Genomic DNA, 20,626 nt, shown 5'->3' on the forward strand with positions numbered 1-20,626 from the left:
TCCTTCTCCACTGAGTTTCCTCCCTTGGCGAGCTTATGCTCATCTTCAGTCCTGATATTGTAACAGATGGAGATGTATCTATAAATATATATATATATATGTGTGTGTATATATACATATATGATAGATTAACCCGATACATCAACAGTGTTTACAAGACAACATCAGCCTAGGAGCCTATATACCACATGTGTAAGAGTTCTGGTGAGAAATAGGGCCCTGTTCTCTACATACAACAAGTGAACAGCCATGACCCCACGCAGACTGAAGGGGTTCAGGATGCTCAGTTATCTCCCCTGGCATATGAAGACCAGTTGTCTCCCCTGTCAGATGGCAAAGATCAGATAACTCCCATGTCAGATGGCCAAGACCATTTAATTCCTCTGTCAGATGTCAAAGAACAGCTGTCCCCACTGCAGACTTCGTTATCAGCTGAAGGGTAGTGGGCCTATCCTCATGCTGGGATGCATCACTTCACATCCAGGTTAAAGGATGGCTACTTTGTCCACTATAAGCTTAAACTGTAGTTCTATAACGGGCAGTCGCTATCATACAAACACTTTGGCTAGAGCGTCAGCGCCAGCACTGGCTATGTAAGGTTTAGACGGGTGGAAAGCCACGGCGTGTATTGACTCGTCGAACTTCTTTCGGTGTGATGTAATCTCCTGCACACAGGTTTTACTGTCAAGATTCCATAACCTGATTGAAGAGTCATGACCTGAGGAGAAGAAGGTAGGAGAACCAACGCTATCAAAATCCTATAGTTCAAATTTTAACCAAATTAGCATAATGGAAGAAAAAGAAAACAAAAGGCTTGTATATAAAATGTTTAAATTGACTAGAATATGTATGTCCAAACTAAATCCCTGCCATCCCCCAATATTCCCAAACATAAAATAAACAAAAGAAAACATGTTGCTTTGTTTGGCTCTATATAGATTGCTTCATGGGCCATATATGGTGTACACTGATTGCACTCCAGTTTGAATGGAGAAATGTAGCAATTAAGTGGATACAGTGCACATCAACCTCCATTATTGCACTAAGTACCTGAACAGGAGTGATATCAAAATAATAATACTAATGCAAAAGTTTCGGGAACATTCTAGGGAACATTTGTGCTAAGCTTCACAGAAATAGTTGCAGTACTTTAGGACGAGTTGCATGGACAAAATCTGAATACATGGAAAAGCATGGTTATGCAAAGGCCTGAATGCCGTTGAACATAAGCATGCACAAGTTCAGATGATGAGCAAGATGTATGCTTACATACAATCATTCCTACATACAGTAGTTTGGGAGGAGATGCATCGAGGAAATCATGCCTACATACAGAGAGAGACACTATGATTCTGGAGTCGAACTGACCTATATACTTGTGTGAAGTCAAATATTATATCTGAAAAGCTTTCAAATAACACCTGATCAAAATAAATCAAAACTCTAATCACCATCATCCTCAGACTGTAAGATTAGTGAAGACTGATCCTGTCCTATCCTCTTTTAATGAATCATGGGGTCTAACATTACTTCAGTCAGCTATTCTACACTTCACTGTAACACTGACGTTTTTATTTCTCTACACACATCTTTCATACTGTGGACTTATTTTGGGTGGAATTTATATTCATTGTGTGAGGAGAATGGACTGAAATGTGACTTACTTCCTGATAACAGGTAGAGACCATTAGGATCCACAGCTAGACTGGTTACAGCATTCAGGTGAGCTACCATTGAGTGAATCATCTGACCTGAAAACAAGGACAACATTGCCCTTACACAACCATCATGCAAGAATAATCATGCATCACTGCAACATACGCATTCCTTGGCTCATGTCAGAATTTAACCTGCCAGAGAAGAATACCTTCACATCCACTCTCATTTTACAACCCCCATATTCATTAAATCCTTAGTCAGCCTCAATATTCTTATTAAATTCAATGCAGCAAGAGGTTACGGCCAAATTTATGATTTCTTGTTTCTTGATTGAATCACTGAACTATAGTTATAGATATGTGGACAGCAGGGTCTTACCTGTGGTGTTATCGAAGAACCTAATGTGCCTGTCCTCATGGGCAGTGATAGTGACAGGGAACGTTGGGTGACTCACCACTGCATTGATTTGATTACTTCCTGTGGTGTCTAAACAAATACATATCCATCAGCAACTCTGATGTGTAACTGACAAATTTCAAGTCTGAGAATGTTTGTTATGTTAAGGGAATAAACTCATCCACAACTACTGTTGTATACCTGTTTACATGCATCTTAAATATTAGTATTCTAATCCTTCTCTATTTAAAATAGTACTATGACGCTAAACAACGCTTGCAATTAAGAATACATGTAATTTCAAGCTCTACTTACTAACATATCACCCCCCCCCCCCCTCAACCCAAACAAAAAAACACACGTTCATACAGCGGGTTTGTGCCTTTATTTGTATATATATATGATCGATGTTTTACACTATACTAAAGAATATTTCACTTATACAACGGCGAAAACGGCAAAAAGCATTATGGTGTGAGGAAAATGAACAAAGCCCAGGGGAATTTAAGACCATATGCAGACTGCTGGCAGACCTTTCCACTTACAGCTGGAGAGGAAGCCAGCATGAACTAGGCTTGAACTCACAGTGACCGCATTGGTGAGGGGCTCCTGGATCATTGTGCCATGCTGGCGTGCCAACTCCCTTGGCCACGGAGGCCCCTTGTGCCTTTAGAGCTTTCTTCATAATGGTCTCATCACAGGAGTGGACAACAACATATAAACATCCCAAATAACTAATACTGTCCCCTCTACTACTTTGCTAAAAAAGATTCTGTATGCAACAGAGTGTCCCTGGTTACTTAAGGGCGATATAATACCAAATCTGACTCTCCAACTGAATCTTGTGTTACCAAACTGAATGCTTGCTTCAATCATATGTGAATTTAATGGTGCATTCATTCCATCTTTTAGTGGTGCAACTAGTACGAGATTGCTACAATGTTAAGTTTGGCAAAATTTTGGTCAGCCAGGGATCGCCCAAAAACATCATCAGAGTGAGCTTCATTTAAAAACCTGAGGCAGTTGCTCGTCAAATATGTTGAAGCTGTCAGTACAGCCGTTCTCTCTGAGCATCACCAAGTAATCTCGGCCCATGCGGCCTAAAAAATACCCGACTGACATTGTGCTTATGATACATCCACAGGCAAAAAGATAAGGAACACAAGCATCTGCAAACTTCGGCCTTGGAGACGTATTTGATGGGTGATTTTTGTCTCAACCGCTGTGACAGGCTGCCACAGCGACTGCATCACGTCTTTAAATGGAGTGAGCTCTGAGGTTGCTTTTGAGCCATCCCCAGCCAAACAAAATTTAGCCAAACCTAACGTCTGTGAAATCTCAGACTATAGTACAACTTACCTGAATTCTGTTGTGTTTCTAACAGGGTGACCTGTTTACCAGTCTCCAGGTCAAAAATGTAGGTATTAGATGAGGTATAGGAGACGACCATCTGACTGGGGTCACAACGCACGAAGTCCACACAAGTGGGCACTCCATTGCCTGAAAAACACCAACACTTTGAAAGAGTCTGATGACCGGCACACAGAGACATCAATAGTTAACAAAGGGTTTGAACTTGGAAATCCATTTGAAATCCATTCATACGTGTAATTTTGTAATGTCACAGCTCCTGAAAAGTAAAGCTTTCATATCTATCTTCCTTTCAGAAAAACAGTTAAAGATTCAGTGAGAATTATCTAGTTTTTGATACAGATGTTTAACAGCATAATTATTTTCCAGCTATTATAACATTCCTGTATTTCTTATTCTTTTTAGACAATCAGAATTTCATGACACAAAGACTAATTCCATGAAAGTCTCCTGAAATTCATCACAGGTGACATAACAGGTTGTCATTGCAATTTTATGTACATGTACTGTTACTTCTCGCCGTCTTATAGCCAAGTGCCCATGAGAAAAACAAATTGTAAAATTCATATTGCACCAAATGAATTATTAAACAATGAAACTCAAATGCAAACTAGGATGTGTATTCAAGGAACCAAATGGTCAGGGTTCAGGACAATAATGTACACGTCTTGTACGGGGAGCTACATGTAACTGTTCTCCTCAACATCATCAACACAATTTAACACTGCTATATTCTTCTTACCAGTTCACTGATGTCAAACAATAGTCTCATAACCACATAAAACAAACTCTAATAGCTTCGTGAGACAAACTGTATCTTACCCTTATCTACGGTGAATGTGTTAAGCAGTGGGGAAGTGCTGCCTGGGCTCCACAGTCGGACTGTCCCATCCCCAGAACATGACAGTAATTGCATCTTCGTACTATGTATAGAGAGACCCCACACAGCATCTGTGTGCGCGTCATAGGTTTCTTGTAAAACACTGGGATCTACAAAGAAACACAAGTGATATTAATTAACAAATAATAAAACATCCTATGATGGTTTGATATTTATTTCTTTATTTATTTGATTGGTGTTTTACGCTGTAATAAAAAATATTTCAGTTATATGATGGCGGACAGCATTATGGTGGGAGGAAACCGGGCAGAGCCCGAGGGAAACCCACGACCATCCGCAGGTTGCTGAAAGACCTCCCCACATACAGCCGGAAAGGAAGCCAGCATGAGCTAGACTTGAACTCACAGCGACGGCTTTGGTGAGAGACTCCTGGGTCATTATGCTGCGCTAGCGTGCTAACCAACAGAGCCATGAAGGCCCCCTGATGGTTTGGTGTAGCACTATCAGTAACACTTGTTACCCATAATGTAACATTATTACACTTTGAGTAGTCAAGGCAACGATAGATCTGTCGATACATTTGTGGCAAGTGCTACACATAGTGTAATAATCATTACATTACGGGATTTTGTAACATGACAGCCACGTACAATGATTAATTTCACATTCACTCTTAACCAACACAACCACTGTATTCATTTCATTGGTGTTTTACGCCGTACTCGAGAATATTTTACTTATATGACGATGACCAGCACTATGGAAAAAGGAAACCGGGCAGAGGCACAACTACTGCTATATTTGTATCTAACCAATACAACTAGATACAACACTGGGTAATATGTCCTGTTATCCATACAGAACATCAAAATCCATCAATTCCTTTTACGACGAGTGAGGTGAGATTACCATATGAATCATATGGGTCGATGTTGGAACTGGGAATGTTCCAGCACTTGATGGTGGCGTCCATTCCTCCACTAAAGCACTGTTCCCCACTAGCACTGACCGTCAGACTCAGCACTGGGCCAATATGCCCACGAAATGTATAAACTGGTTCTACATCCAATGATGTGGCTCTGAAACAAGACAAGAAGCCAACTTCATGTACAAAGCACACATTTGTTAGCAGACTATAACACACGTCACTGAACACATTGTTAAATATTAAACTCCCATTGTGCTGTTTCACGATAGGCTGATCCTTGGTGTTTTACATTCACATGCGATTCAAATCATCGTTTTTTCTATATTTTGCTTTCTAGTTTAGTGACAAATTATGAGTGATTGAGCGCTTGGGGTTTAACATCGTACTTAATGATTTTTCACCCCACCCATGCCATTGTACTGATATGGGTCAACCAGTCATTGCTCTATCCCCTTAATGCTGAATGCCAAGCAAGGAAGTTACCACTTCCTGTTTTAAGGTCTTAGGAGTGACCCGATCCAGAACTGACTCTGAACCTACTGTCCCTGAAGCAGACATTCTACCAACTGAGCAATCGAAGTCAGTGTGAGTGAGCGAGTGCTTGGGGTTTAACGTCGTACTGAGGTCAGAATGAAACACTATGACACAATGAATCAGAAGCTAGCATATTCTATATCATGCCTGATAAACCTTGTACTCTGCTGCACAATGTTTTAGCCAAACTAGCAGCAGCTGGAAATAGCCTACAGGGGAAATGCACCCTTTTATGTATCTGACAAACCCCCTATTCCCCCACACAATGTCTTAGCTGAACAAGAACGAGTTATATACAAACATTGTATTGGTCAATGATTAGACATCTGAACTGAGACAGTCCAGACCTCTAGGCTGTAGAATAACATAGGCATCCAGTAAATACTGAAACAGATATTCCTACATCAATTTATGTAACAGACTCAATTTTGCAATTTAAATCCATTCAGCATTTTCAGGACATTGTTTACAGATCATTAGATGATGTGATTTCATTGTATATCCCAAGTTCAGGATTAGCCGTAACAGTTGCACAGCAGACTTACTTCTTGGCTGGTAATGTTTTCTGTAGGTTCCACAGTTTGAGAGTATGGTCTTCTGATGCAGTTAGCAGCACGGGTTCTACCGGGTGGAATGCCAGGGCACGAACACCGTCGAAATGACTAACAAATAGTAAAGACACAAAATGCCAGTTTTACTTTCATTACATTTTCAATGAAACCTTCAGTAATTGTTCAGTAATTTTATTCTCACTTTTGTTATTTCAAGAACCACCATTCTGATAAAACAGGGTTTAACATTAATAGCGCACATGAAAGGTTATATGTAAATGTGTATAATTCATACATACTTACCTTCTTAAAGTATACTTAGCATTCCAAGTTTTCCTAAATGGTTCTTTTGATGCGGCTATCTGTAAAACAAAAGCAACAAATAATATCCTCATTTCTACATATGTAAGTGCTCTTTTCATTTATTGGGGTTTAACACTGTACCCTAGAATACATGGCAGGCTTACATGCGTACAGGCAGGAGCTGAATGCAAGTTTGAAAAATCACTGGTATAGGGCCGCTTGGCTGTGGTGAGAACAATGTGTAAGATCGATGAGCCACCATGCTACTGGACACTTTTTCTGATTTATCCAGTAATTTATCTGATTGTTGTTTATTGCACAGCTCTTTACCCTAGTGAATTTTAATGATAAAATATGGTAATATAACGCATCAAACAAATATGAAATTTGCATTCAGAGTCAGTTAGTCGCATCATGGTTTATCCTTTCTCTTACCAGTTGCTCGCATGATAGCCTATGTCCAGTCTTTCTTCAGATGCTCACATCATTGTTTTGGCCAGTCTTCTACCAGTTACTTGTGTCTTGGTTTGTCCTTTCTATCAGTTACTCACCTAGTATTCTATGTTCAGTCTTTCAGTGATTAATTACATTGCTTAGGCCCCGTCTTCTACAAGCTCTATTTACTCACATTATGGTTTGTTCTTTCTTTTACCAGTTACTCACACGATAGTCTATGTCCAGTATTTCCTAAGATACCAACATCATTGTTTACGCCCAGTAGTATTCTATCAGTTACTCATGTCATGGTTAAAGCCCAGTCTTTTAACAGTTACTCACATCATAGTTTAAGGGATCCGCTTCATTATTTACAGTGAGACCTGCCAGTTCGCCCAGGCCTAACACATGTTCCAGAGACTCGTCCTCAGGGCCAGGGATACCTGGCACAGCCTTACGATTGGCCGCTGGGAATGCCCCTCCGCTATTTCCCTGTACACCTGCATCGCCAACAATACCGAACACAAAAAAACAATGGTAAGTCATTTCCACACCTAAATTTGTTAATTTATTTATTTGACTGCTGTTTTATGCCATATTCAAAAATATTTCACTTATACTATGGCGGCCAGCATTATGGTGGGAGGAAATAGGGCAGACCCCTGGGGAACCCATGACCATCCGCATATTGCTAGCAAACCTTCATGCGTACATCTGGAGAGCCTTGATTATTGCCTTTATCCAAGTTCATGGAGTTGTGAAGTGTAAATGTATTAATATCTTCTCCCTTAATTTCCTATTGAATTGAATTGCAAATTGACAAAAGATCAGCGGCTATCTGAAGCTCCAACAACGGTACATGGAACTAAGTAAAATGAGCAAGCAGACACATCTTAACCTTGAAGAGCATAACATGATTATTAAACAAAACACAATTAGCAAAAACAAGGTGAATATTATCACAGAACATAGTTAAGATGAGCCAGGCTGTGTTAGTAACATTGTGCTCATGCTGACAAAGCAGTTAACACAATTTATCTACAGGAGGCACAACACCCTAGATGTAAATCAAACTGGCTGTGTATGATCAAGTTTCGCTAGGGTTTTGCGGAATAGAACCTCAAATAAAACAGGGCTTCCATTCTACAGTACTGTCCTTATAACACTAACACAGCTTGAGAAATTCAATAAAATTTAGGCTGTAAGTTGTTCGCAACAGTTTATTTGCATAATTATTTACTATTTTCATTGTAGGTCTTAATGTAAAACTACATTACATTAAAAATGTTTTAAAAATCACATTTTATCTGCTACACAACCATGATTCCCAATAGGAAATGGAACACTAAGAAATTTAAGAGATTTTCTAATCTAGATTATATTAGAGTAAATGAAGACTGAGGCAAGTGTTACAAGGGTCAATCTGAAAGAGAGGGCATGATTTCTATTCCTTCTTGTCTGTCCCACTTGATGTACTGATGTTGTTTGTTGATAGACTGATGAGAATCATAAACTGTTCGTACCCTGGTCATCTACATCAGTGATGTTAGAGTTTGTCCGAGGTGGGCTGGCTGTTCCAGACTGTACAGATGACATTTCTTCCTCACTACCCAGGTTAGCAAGCATGGCCTGCAAGGTGGACCGCTTGGGCCCTGCCACAACAACAACAACACAGTCTAATCAGGCAGCAACAACTAGGTTATAGACACATCACACCAGCCTGACTCAGGCAGACTTGTAGCCATCTAATCTCAATTCAAACAGTAAACGTATCAAATTCCAGCAGATCTCCATAGTCTGACTGTTTTCCAGTATCCTTTCTCTTATTATGGTAGATCATAAACAGCAATATTAGCATCTTCACAAAGACAATCTGAATAATTCAAACGTACAGTTAAAGTAGCGGAGTGAAAACATACAGCAAAACAAAACCAAATTAGATGAAAACACGTGCAGTTAGTATTCTATGATGACATAATACTACAGAAGATACTGGTACACCTTCACAGAATGATTTGTTCAGCCTTCACTGTCCACAGCTAAAACATGTACACTAACATCAAAACTGAAAAAATTTTTTTTTCAGAATTAGCCTGTTTCAGAATTCACTGCATGGTTTAAAATTCTGCACCCATTGCTACATGACTTGCTTAATCATATCCCAAGCATCCACAAACTGAATCACCGTCTTTTGACAACAGTTGTCTCCTGCAGTGGTTGTACCGAGATTGGAAACAATGGCTAACCCAAACATTACCAGTACGCAAAGTATCCTTGCACCAATGTCATCAGAGAACACAGTTTCAATATTAGTAATGTATCAACAGAAAGGAACAATAACAACTGCCGACATCTCAAGCAAATACATACACTGATCATTATGAATATAGATGCAATCTTTTAAAATACTTATTCATGTTTACTTTACTTATTCATGTCATTGGTATTTGCAAAATTAAAGAACTTGGAAAAACAAGAAAACATCCTCCATTAAGCATGTATGTATTTTATATACATACATGTATTAATTACTAACAACAATTAAGGCATTAAAATTACAATCAGGAGGGCATTGGTCAGGTCTAATCATGTCCAATCTATTCTCCACAATAACTGCAATTAACCTTGATAGATTGCAAACCAACACATACAACAAGCAAAAACATCAAAGAAGCGAAACACATGACACTAAAACGAGTCTACTCCTACAATGCATAATCTTAATCCACTTCTATGTACAACTTACTGGGTACTAGGCTCTTCTTGGTCTTCCTTTCCTTTTTGTATTCTTCCTTTAACTTTGATATCAGTTGCTGATCTACACCCCACTCTTCATTGGGGGACAGGTCTTTCTTCTCTGAAAATGAAAGTGATCATACAATGAATCACTGAGCAATAGCTGAGGTGTTAGTCTATTCTACAGATGCTCATGCACGCGTTACACGATCAAGTTAGTAAGATGCGAGGGCAAAACTAACATGGATCACAAGCATAAAACAGAACATTTTTACTGTACTTGGACTGAATGACTTTTCACCTCAGTTCAAATGCCTGAAGACTATCCTCAAGTATATTTACTTTGTAGAACAACACTGATTCATATGCATGAAAGAAACTGGGCATTGACTGGGAGAAAACAACATACATAGATGCAGCCCAGCATGTACAAGCACACCTGACCAGGCACATATAAATCTGCACAAAAACAGGAAACCAAGTGTCTCAATTCTAGAATAGTTACCCACAGTCAGAAAGGGACCATGACTATATAAAACACCTGAATGAACCCTTAGGTAGATAAATTGGGATGGAGTTTGAGACAGATCTTGGCTGACTTAAAATTTATTTTATTCCTTGGAAAACAAAATAAAACGAAAAAGAAGGGTTAAAAAAAAAAAAAAAAAAAATTGTACACATCTGATATATCATTATGCTAAATTTATTCAATCTAAATGCACTTGTATAATATGGCCAGCAAGCATATCAAGCCAGGGTAAAAAGAGAAACAGAAGTTATGTTGAAAGTTAACGTGTGACTCATATAATACGGACAATTCTGGGTATATTTTAGTCACAATGACACACCATTGATATAACAAGCATGAGTCATTCTTCAGAGTTGTTAGATACAAGAATACACACTATAAAGGGCTGTACATGTTCTACAAAGTGAGCTTCTCAGAGCATTACACCTGACAAACATTACATTTTCTTAAGACATTTCAAAATACTGAATCTGAATCTGAATCAATCTGAATCAAATTGAAAACCAAAAAACTCTGTCATAAGTCTAGTCTATCACCTCAGCAGACAAGTTTATTGTGGAACATGATGCTCAATTAAGAGATGTTATCAATACTTAAACATTTCATACAAAAGCATGCAGCTCTCCTTTCACTTACACTTGACTCCAATCTTGCTATCCTTGTTCAAGCCATACAATACTATGGCAATAATTCAGCTGTATGAGGTAGTAATTTATCTCCAGTTTTTAGTAGAATGAATGCAACAACAAAGCCCCAAAGCACATTTCTAAGATCAACAGAACTTTCATAATCAGGCAAAATGAACAAAGTAGCCATGGACGAAATTTTAGGTCACTGACTGTATATCAGTATACATGCATATTGTTTTCCAGGTCTATTATTAGATCCCATGACATGTTAACTTTGTACCAAAATGACCCCATTAACTGGAAATCAGACAGGGTTCAGTACTCTTCTCAAAAAAGTCTAGTGAAAGGATACATGAAAAGGAACTATAAAACAAAGATTATGTTTCTATGTCAAATGACGAAAACTATGCCCCAGTATTTTTCTTAAAAAAAAATCCATTTTGGGAGTATTTTTCTACCTGTCAATTACCCCTCAATATTATGCATATTTTCCATCACTGGTTGAATTTTTTCACAAAAATTACTCATCGTTGATCTTGCTCAGAACTCCGTGAACACCCACGAAGCACTCCCAATCATGTCGCTGCAGTGTGAGCAAGGTGACATGTACCCAGATACTGCAAGGCTTTTTGGGCCAGCGTAGCACCCCCTCTGCACCCCTACACCAGCCCCCATTCGGTCTGTTCCCCCACACCCCTATGCCCATTCCGCCAAACCTGTTCGATCTGTATCTCACAGAGTTCTTTTTAAACAGCAATCATCGTTGACATCACCACCGCAAGCTACTTATTTTCTGGATTGACCGCTGGAGCCTTAAGAAAACTACTTTTAAAGCCATTTTTACCCCCGAAAAAGAAAGTTGAAAAATCTGTTTGTACTGTTATGTGTTTTTACACGTGATAATCTGCGCATTAAGAAGTAAAACCAAAGCGTTTCATGTATCCTTTATGGGTTTGTCAACAAATAGGTACGTATGAAGAAGTGAAGTAGTAGAGGGGAGGTGTTAGTGTGTTAACGTTAGTGACTCACCCCACTCCGTGCCTTCGCCATGACTGCGAGCCTCACCTGCACCCTCCTCATTGCCTGACACCAGGAAGTCAAACTCAGCCAAAGCCTCTTCTGCCTCGGGGTCGGACATCGCATCCTCTATCCCAGCCATACTCTCATTACCAACAGTCTGAAAGCAGGAGCAGAAGTTCTTGTGCTAAGCCAATACACTCAAGCAAATAGAAGCCTGTCGCTAATTTGGATGTGATGGTTATGTGAGATCACACGTGAAAAAGAGAGAAGACAATCAGCTCTACTTCACTCTTCTGTCAGTCCTACTTATCCAAAAGATATAAAAAACAAAGAATAATATGTGCTCAATTGTTTCACTGAAATTTAATTTATTGTATCTGTTCAATTAAGATTTTACATATTTTCAAGAATATTTCACTCATACAGATAAAACCAGGCAGAGTAATGATATAAGCTGATAGCATAAACAACCTTTGGCTGGCTTTGAACACTTGGCCATAATGCAACATTTAAGCCAACTGGTAGAACAAAGGCTACAATAATGAACTTAATTTGAACAAGTTAATGTTTAAGCTCAGACTTCTTCACGCATCTGCTCGTGCAATATTACAAATTGACTAAAGTTACCTTTCCCTTGACATTACACCTTTCTAATCTCTCTTCTGACTCATCATCAGCTGACACTTCATCTTCATTCTCATCACTGCAACAAATTCAAGAGACATATAAACGATTGATTAACTGGCACGTCATGCCGTGAAAAAGAATAGGGAAGTTTCGATGGGGCCCTCTTTTGTCATTCAAGGTAAAACCAGTTCAACTGTATGATGTAACTTTTGAAAATGCTAAGCAACCTTAGTGCCTAATTTACCAATCACCAAGTGACACTTATATACTTTAGGAACTTCTAAACTTCGCAAATGTTCTGCTCCTCAATTTTTTACATAGTTTGTCAACTTTAAATTGTTTTATGAGAACCTTTTTTGAACACCCAATTTACAGTAAATGTGACCAAAAGTAGTTGACAAACATTTCTGACAGGTCACATGATGTACTTGGACTTTTTCTATCCTTACTCATAAAAGAGTTCCAACTAGAAACTCCCCTATTTTTCACTTATGCAATGGCAGTGAGGTTTATTTGTGGAGGAAACTGGAGTGCCCAGACTGGAATGAGCTTTGTCACATACCTGGATTTAAAGCCACAGCTGAAACAAGAAGAGCTGGATTCAAACACACTACCTCATTTGTCAAATGCCTGATAGTAACAGTAAGAGCCGGCTTTGACACGTCAAAGTTTTACCAGAAAGTAAGCACTGGCTCTGTAGGTCATCAAAATGGTCTGCACATACCCATAAGCAAAGATGATTTTTACATCCGTCCCAGAGAAGGCCAAAAAAGTTCACTGAGATCTTGCCAGTAAAAAAGTTCAGATGCTATTTACACCTGAAATATACAAATCATTAAAGATCTTTCTATGATCAGATTTCTTACTCATCTTCTTCATCCAGACCAGTTTCTGCGGCCAAAAAATCGAAGGTAGCCATGACAGATTCTTCACTGTCCATAAGAACTCCTTCCACCAAAGATGTTGGGCTTCTCTTGGCATTTCTGAAAAAGGTATATAAAAGAAATTTGAATACCGTCATGGCAATTCTAAGAAGGCTGCTTTCACTCAGACAACCTTCACACATTATTTTCAGCATTTCCATGTCCTAGATTTTCTTGTGACGGTTAGAATGGTACATGAACACATGTATCAAGGGGTTGTCAATTTAACAGGCAAGGTAAATTCTCATTAAAAAGAAGGATCTTACCTTTTTCCCTGGTTGTCAAGGATTCTTCCCTTGGAGTTCTGTTCACCATTGACCAGGGCAGGCTGTGCACTTTCAGCCTCATTTTCAGCATTTCTCTGCTGAATTCCCAACAGGGACCTTACTCGCGTGGAGCGCACATCTATGATGGTGTCTGTGTAACCGATTTCTTGTAAATATCTACAACAGCCAAATACAGGTACATTACATTCTTGGTCAGCTGATGTCGTTTATATCTCATAAATCATGTCACATGTTCATGTAGGTCTAATCAGCTGTCCATCTGTAAGCTATCTCCGCATAATGTTCTCCAAAAAAAGTAATATAAATTGCAATCATTTGAAGAAAATTTGCTCTCTGTTGATAAATGTGACTGCTTAAAGGTGATAAATTTTCAAGACAAAACGCCAAATTGTTTCGCAGGATTCTAGCTTTCATTCCATTTGTAATCTTTGCAAGAAAACTTACTGTCTCAGTAGTTGTCTCCCTTGGCGCAGTGTAACATTGCTGTTTGGAGTGGTTAGGGCATTACCATCTATTGGATCATCTGTGGAGAGAGTGGACTTGTTAATTTGATGGATGAATTGATTGATTTGTGTTTAATGCCATGCTCAATAATTTTTTTCATTCCTATCAGGCTTTCAGCCAAATAGGTATTGTAAACCAGAGTGCATGGATTGAGATACAAACAAAGTACCTGAGAATCCTCCGGAGTTAAAACATGCAGCCACATCAGTGTGACCGGGATATGACACACAAGCTCCCAAGTGAGTTTTAACAGTTTACAATTTTATGTACCTGGCTTACGGTCACAATTGATATTGTCATCCTAGCAATAATCCGCCCTCATCAGTCATATATATTTGTTTTATTTGATTGGTGTTTCACCCCATACTCAAGAAGATGTCACTTATATGATGGCGGCCAGTATTATGGTGAGAGAAAGCTGTGCCGTTTTTAAGGGATACCCACAACTATCTGCAGGCTACTCAAGGACTTTTCCATGTACGTCTGGAGAGGAAGGCAACAGGAGCTGGACAAACTCAGTGTGATCACATTGTGCGAGACTCCGGTGTCATCATGCTGTACTAGCACACTAAGTTTGCTAACCGCTAGGTCACATAGGGCTCTCGAATCATAGATATAAACCTTTCCTCACCGAAGTATCATGTCAAAGCCACTGGGTAAAAAACAAGCCTTATATCATATCCTCAAGTACTGTATATTTTTGTTACCACAAAAATGCAGTATGAAAAATTTAGTACAGAGATAATTTTTCAGTGTTTAGACTGATCACATTAAAGATGGAAGCTCTTGCCTGTAAAATACCACATTTTTAAACCACTATGTCAGCAGCACAGCGCAAACACTTGGTCCCCACACAAAAGTCCCGATGTTAACTGTATCTCAATTGTTTCACCCTACAACTGACAAAAGAAAGGACAAAACAAAAATATCTAGACACCTCCAAGTACCAGAGTAACATTTGAGATTTCATAAATTACCATTATCAAACAGCCAAACAATTTACGACGCTCACCTTCATTTGTTTTGTCTAATACTGGAGGTTTCATATCTCCCTGGTTCACATCTGTACCATACTTCAATTTGTGGTATTTAGCTCTGTCAACATAAAATGTATCACCAATCATTTACAACTTAAGGCTGAACCTACATGTATAATAGTCTAAATTATAAATTAAGTATGTAAACATGCATACATATATATCTATGTTCTGATTTAAGCAGAGCATCACATCTCACACTGTACGGAATGTACTATCCAATGTGGCCTCAATGACGATTTCAAGGAATCAACTACTGTTTTTCAGAATCCTAGATATAATATATGTTTATTTCTCATGTTAACTTTTCAAGGATTTTATTTCCAAGAGTAGTTATTTTGATTCATGTTGATCCACAAATGTTGAATTAACCACTTGATCTCCAAGAATATTTTGTTACATCAAATATATGTCAATAAGAAACAAAAAACAATGACTTTCAGAGAAAGAACCGCTCATGTATAAATTTACAGGATCTGAAAGCTGCATACGTTGTGACTGGTTGACTGGCATAGAAAATTAAACAGCCATAAGATGACTATACTTTCCGTTACTTTGGCAGTGTGTAATATCATGGATTAGAAGTTATAATACATAATCACATACCTTTCTTGCTTTAAAGCAAACTCTAACATTTTGATCCTCCGCACTAGATCCTGTTTCAGGTTCTCCTGACCCTTCCTTTCTCCTTGTAAAAAAGCTATTCTCGCCTGCAACATTGAAAAACAACCGTTAAGAGGAAGAGATAAAAATAGTGTGGACACTTAGTCTTCAACATACACCCAAATTTGAATGTTGGACTAACAACAACATGCTAGGCTTTTCACATCAGTTTTTCAAATCAAAATCTGTCTTTAAACTAGGTTTATGCCACTTTACATTTGAAACTTGCCATTTTCAAAGGTCTTACTCCTAAAACCGAACCATTTAAATAGGAGAGTGACCTCAAGGGAGGTAATTTGTTGCAGCCCTTTTGTTACAGCAAACCTTAGAACAAGGATTAAGAGAAATCCAGGAGCTTGGCGTGTTCCATGTTCCAGCAGATTGCACCACTGGTACATCCAGTTTGAATGGAGAAATGTAGCAATCAGAAGAGAATACAGCGCACATAGAAATCCATTATTGCATTCAGTACATGAACTAAGTAATCATGAAAAAAATGACCCAATTGTAATTAAATGTAACGTATGCACAAGTTCAGACGATAGGCAAAGCTTCATAGTACATGTAATAGGTTCAGTACTTTAGGAAGAGCTGCATGGACAAAATCTAAATACATGGAGAAGCACTATTACGCAAAGTCTTAAATGGGGGTAATTCTGAAAACAATTGCCTGATTGCCATTAAACTTAAGCATTCACAAGTTCAGATGACAGGCAAGATGTATAGTAAGTTTCATCCAGGTCGATGAACGGCTTGGCGGAGATGCATGGATAAAATCTGAATACATCGAAAGCACTGTATCACAAACGCCTAAATATCTGTAATTATGAAAATAATTAACCGATTACCATTAAACTGTAACACACACAAGATCAGATAATAGGCAAGATGTATGGAAAGTCTCATCGATATCAGCACAGCAGTTTGGGAGGAGATGCATGGACAAAATCGTGTAGACAGGCAGAGAGGCTGTCGCTGAAGTAATTACTGTATCAGATCAAAAACTTGAATATTTTTGGAAAACAAAATCATATATCATCTAAGCCCTAGATCACTGTTTGCTTTTTTACATTTGGACTGGCACTTGCATAGTCATGACTTACTGACTTCACCCCTGCAGGATACCTAGTGATCTTTTACAGAACATTTGATTACTTATTAAACTAACCTCCCCATTCTCTCCAGTTACTCCTTTACAATGCTTAGGGCACTAGGCACTTCAGACAGACAAAATCCAAGCTGTCGATCATTCTTAAGGTAATTATCCATCCATACATCAATAAGTTCCACCATATACACCTTCCGGGTTGCAGTCTCAAGGCCTGGGAACCAGGATAACCACATTATAATCCAGCATCATAATATGACCATTTGGGTCTCAGCAGAGAGGTTGAACTTGATGAAATATGGATGAATATGTAACTCTGGGATGGGCTCTCAATTTTAAACAGTCAGGCAGTCTAGGATCCTATAGGGTAAGCCAGTGGACAAGTAAAATAGAAACTTGGTGCTATTTGGCACCCTGTTTTCAGAACTTTTAACATGCGCGAACATGCAATCTGGGACACCCTGATCTAGACAAAATGGCCTCAAAAAGGGATGTTTGGACACCCATTTCCTTATTTCTGGCTAACCCCCTGATGGACAGGCCACGACGTTAGTAATCAACTGTTTCCCGCAATTTTACAAAAAAAAGGGTGAGTGAATGTCAGCAAGTCACAAACGTTTCAAGCAACTGTCCAAATATAAAGAAGCGAACACTGACATCCAGGGCTAATTCAGAAATAAGGCATCTACATCTTTCCACTTTAAATCAAGGACCAGCACATCAGGAATGTAGAGGAATGTTAAAACAATATAGTTTTTAATTGAGTCTAGATTAAATTACATCATGCAATGATTAGGGTAAATTTTCGCCCACAAAAGACATATTTTAGAGACAAATAAAAAAAAAATATTATTTCTGATTTTGCAGTTCTACTCGTATCGGTGAGTACTGGCACGCCTAATGGTTGGCTGTGGATTCTCAGTGAGCTGGGTGATGACTACTTTCCAAAATAAATGACTAGAAACGACGGTGAGGTCTACAAACAAAATATCCTGAATACAGAACAACACATATCTGTTAGCTCAGTGGCGCTTCCATCTAGTTAATTGTTCCATGGTTCGAGACAGTTGCCACGACCATGCCGCATGTGAAAGGGACAGTGGCAGAATTTTAGGTCATTTAGGTCATTCGCCATAATTACACAGGAGACTTTTTACCACAATCGTATAATCTGTTGAATCTACATGTAAGCTTTGGAATAATTCACGATTGCTCTGACGGTAGGTTTGGCAAAATTCCTGGTTTGGCCAAGGATGGCCTCAAACCAACATCAGAGCGCCTTCCATTTAAAGACTTGAGGTAGTTAACTGTCCTTGCCAAATATGTTGAGGCTGTTCGCAGAAGAACCTTTCGCTTCGAGCATCACCAAGGAATCTCGGGTCCAGGCAGCCTAGGAAATAAACGATCGACACAGCGCTTGTGAGACGTCAACAGACAAAAAGATAAGGAACACAAGCATCTGTAAACTACAGGCTGTGGAGATGTATTCCATGGGTAATTTTTGTCTCAAATGCTGTGACAAGCTGCCACGGAAACTACATCAGGTTTTCAAATGGATCGTGCTCTGACACTGGTTTGGGGCCATCCTTGGCCACTCAAAACTTTTGCGAAACCTAACATCAGAGCAACCTCAAACTAGCTTTAGAATAACGACAAATTCAGTAAAATAATCATCAATTTTCAGTGTTACCAATAGAAACCTTGGGCAAATGTGCAGACCTAGAGAAAAAAATATTCTTGTGACATTTAAATAAAAATATTTACATTTACATAAATGCTTATCCTGTGCATACATCATACATTATTGCACCATCACAATGCTTCATTCAAGCCCTAAGATTCTGTTATGCTGAGTGTCAATATGAAGTTTATGCATCTTAAAAATCATGTTAATCCAGACATTTTCTGTGCACCCATGCTAGGGACATAGGGATATTTTTGCAATGGGTATAATCACGTTGGAAAGGTTAGAAAGCCAGGCTGCTTCCCTCATTCATCAGAAGTGGGCTTCAACTGGGTCCACAGACGATTGTGATAAATGGAGAGCGCCAGCTTTCTCATGTTTTCTTAACTTTCAAATGCTCTGACAAAGTTATACGAATGAATTTCCTTTTTACCCATATTTATTAATTTACCCTCTTATTTCGATGGAGTATTGCTGATGGAATATTCAGAGGAAACAAAGAATTTCACCTGGTTTAAAGTGTCAGACGTCATCGCTGCAAACATGCAAGTCTGATTTGAAATACGCAGCAACAATGTAAAAGAATGCATCATAGGACATTTTGAACTGCGTCTGCGTAAAACAGTTTTATTTTAGTCTGGTGTCTAGCCTCTAGACAGCTGTATGGTTCAACATAGGAAGCCAGGCATCAGACCAAAATGAACTCTTTCGAAATACATGTGTTAAAGAGTCTCGGATGAATAAAAAAAAACAACAAAGATCACTTAAACACCAGAAATCTAAGAGATTTTTCTTCCAGTGGGATTTTTCTTAGCTGTAGGCCTAAGTACTTAAATATAGCGTGCAACCACCAGTGTCAATTGAGAATGAAGCCTTTGCTTATATTTAAAACACTGCGTGCACATCATGCTTCTGCAGGGACAACAACACGTGAGCTTGTTTAGCATTGTAACTGTTGTGGCTGCACCTCTCGAATCAGTTTCATATCTGCAACTCAAGACACAGCTAAAATCTGACAGGTGAACACTCTAGCCTCTTTACTCCACCCACAAGAGGGCAACTTGGATAAATCACATGTACTAAAGACACAGAAGGGGCACAATCTTTGAAGTATATACTTTCAGCCCATCAAAACATGTATTGCATTCCTATTTCTTATAGGGGGACAGTTGACTGCAGAAATGTATTTATTTGCCGTCTGCATAATTATTCACCACTAACCATGTCGAATATGTAATCTTACAATTTCACGAAACATACAGTTGACTACAACCTCATTCAAAGTACTTTCTCAAATCCAAGATTCGAAACTGGAAATTGCATTACGAGAGACAAAAGGAGCTCCAACCCCCTTGTCAAAGCGATATGGGATAATGAATCATTCCGCCATATTGATTTTCAACATGGCGGACAAATTATAGTTAGCAATCGATGAACTTTATCAATGAGGTGCAATCGGCTATAAATCTATGAATAAGCCAAATAATCGGTTATAAGACAGAATATAATGTTTAAAGAATACAAACAAACTGTTGTAACTGCGCAATACCTCTCTGCTAAGACGAAAACGGTAACTTTTACCTGTAACTCGGCCCTTTCCACTTCCCACTGGGATCTTTCCATCTCAAACCGTGCCCATTCTGTTTGCAAAAAGTGTAAAATCCCGGGCATCGAATACTGTGGCCTCTGGCCCTGATCATCCTGTTGCTGTTTGGTAACCATCCCGATGCCGCTTGAAATCGGGCCCAACTGCCCACTATGCTGAGAACTCAGACCGTCTTCTATCATCTTTTACATGGCCGCCATCACAGTTTTGTTGCAGAGGGCGCTGGGCCATGGACTGACGTCATTTCTGTACTCT

General features: G+C 38.9%; 1 protein-coding gene across 4 annotated transcripts; it reads right to left on the reverse strand.

Moving 5' to 3' along the window:
- Positions 1-99: 99 nt before the first annotated feature.
- Positions 100-20,576, reverse strand: LOC135466465 (striatin-3-like). 4 transcript variants are annotated; one of them, XM_064743953.1, is made up of 19 exons: positions 20,347-20,576; positions 15,917-16,020; positions 15,286-15,368; positions 14,214-14,292; positions 13,749-13,925; positions 13,426-13,542; positions 12,560-12,635; positions 11,978-12,089; positions 9,765-9,875; positions 8,542-8,670; positions 7,361-7,518; positions 6,584-6,642; positions 6,275-6,391; positions 5,177-5,346; positions 4,249-4,416; positions 3,415-3,555; positions 2,038-2,145; positions 1,665-1,751; positions 100-718 (listed from the first exon to the last, which is right to left on the reverse strand). In XM_064743953.1, exons 1-19 carry the CDS (start codon positions 20,551-20,553, stop codon positions 549-551), a joined length of 2,373 nt encoding a protein of 790 aa, XP_064600023.1. In that variant the 5' UTR covers positions 20,554-20,576; the 3' UTR covers positions 100-548. The 4 variants fall into 4 exon arrangements, with proteins under 4 accessions (XP_064600023.1, XP_064600025.1, XP_064600024.1 ...); XM_064743952.1 differs by having other exon boundaries at positions 101-718; positions 11,942-12,089; XM_064743955.1 differs by lacking the exon at positions 8,542-8,670 and having other exon boundaries at positions 7,361-7,526; positions 9,764-9,875.
- Positions 20,577-20,626: the final 50 nt, after the last annotated feature.

This window comes from Liolophura sinensis, chromosome 6 (assembly GCF_032854445.1).
Source record: "Liolophura sinensis isolate JHLJ2023 chromosome 6, CUHK_Ljap_v2, whole genome shotgun sequence".
In the NCBI taxonomy this organism is placed as follows: Eukaryota; Metazoa; Mollusca; class Polyplacophora; order Chitonida; family Chitonidae; genus Liolophura; species Liolophura sinensis.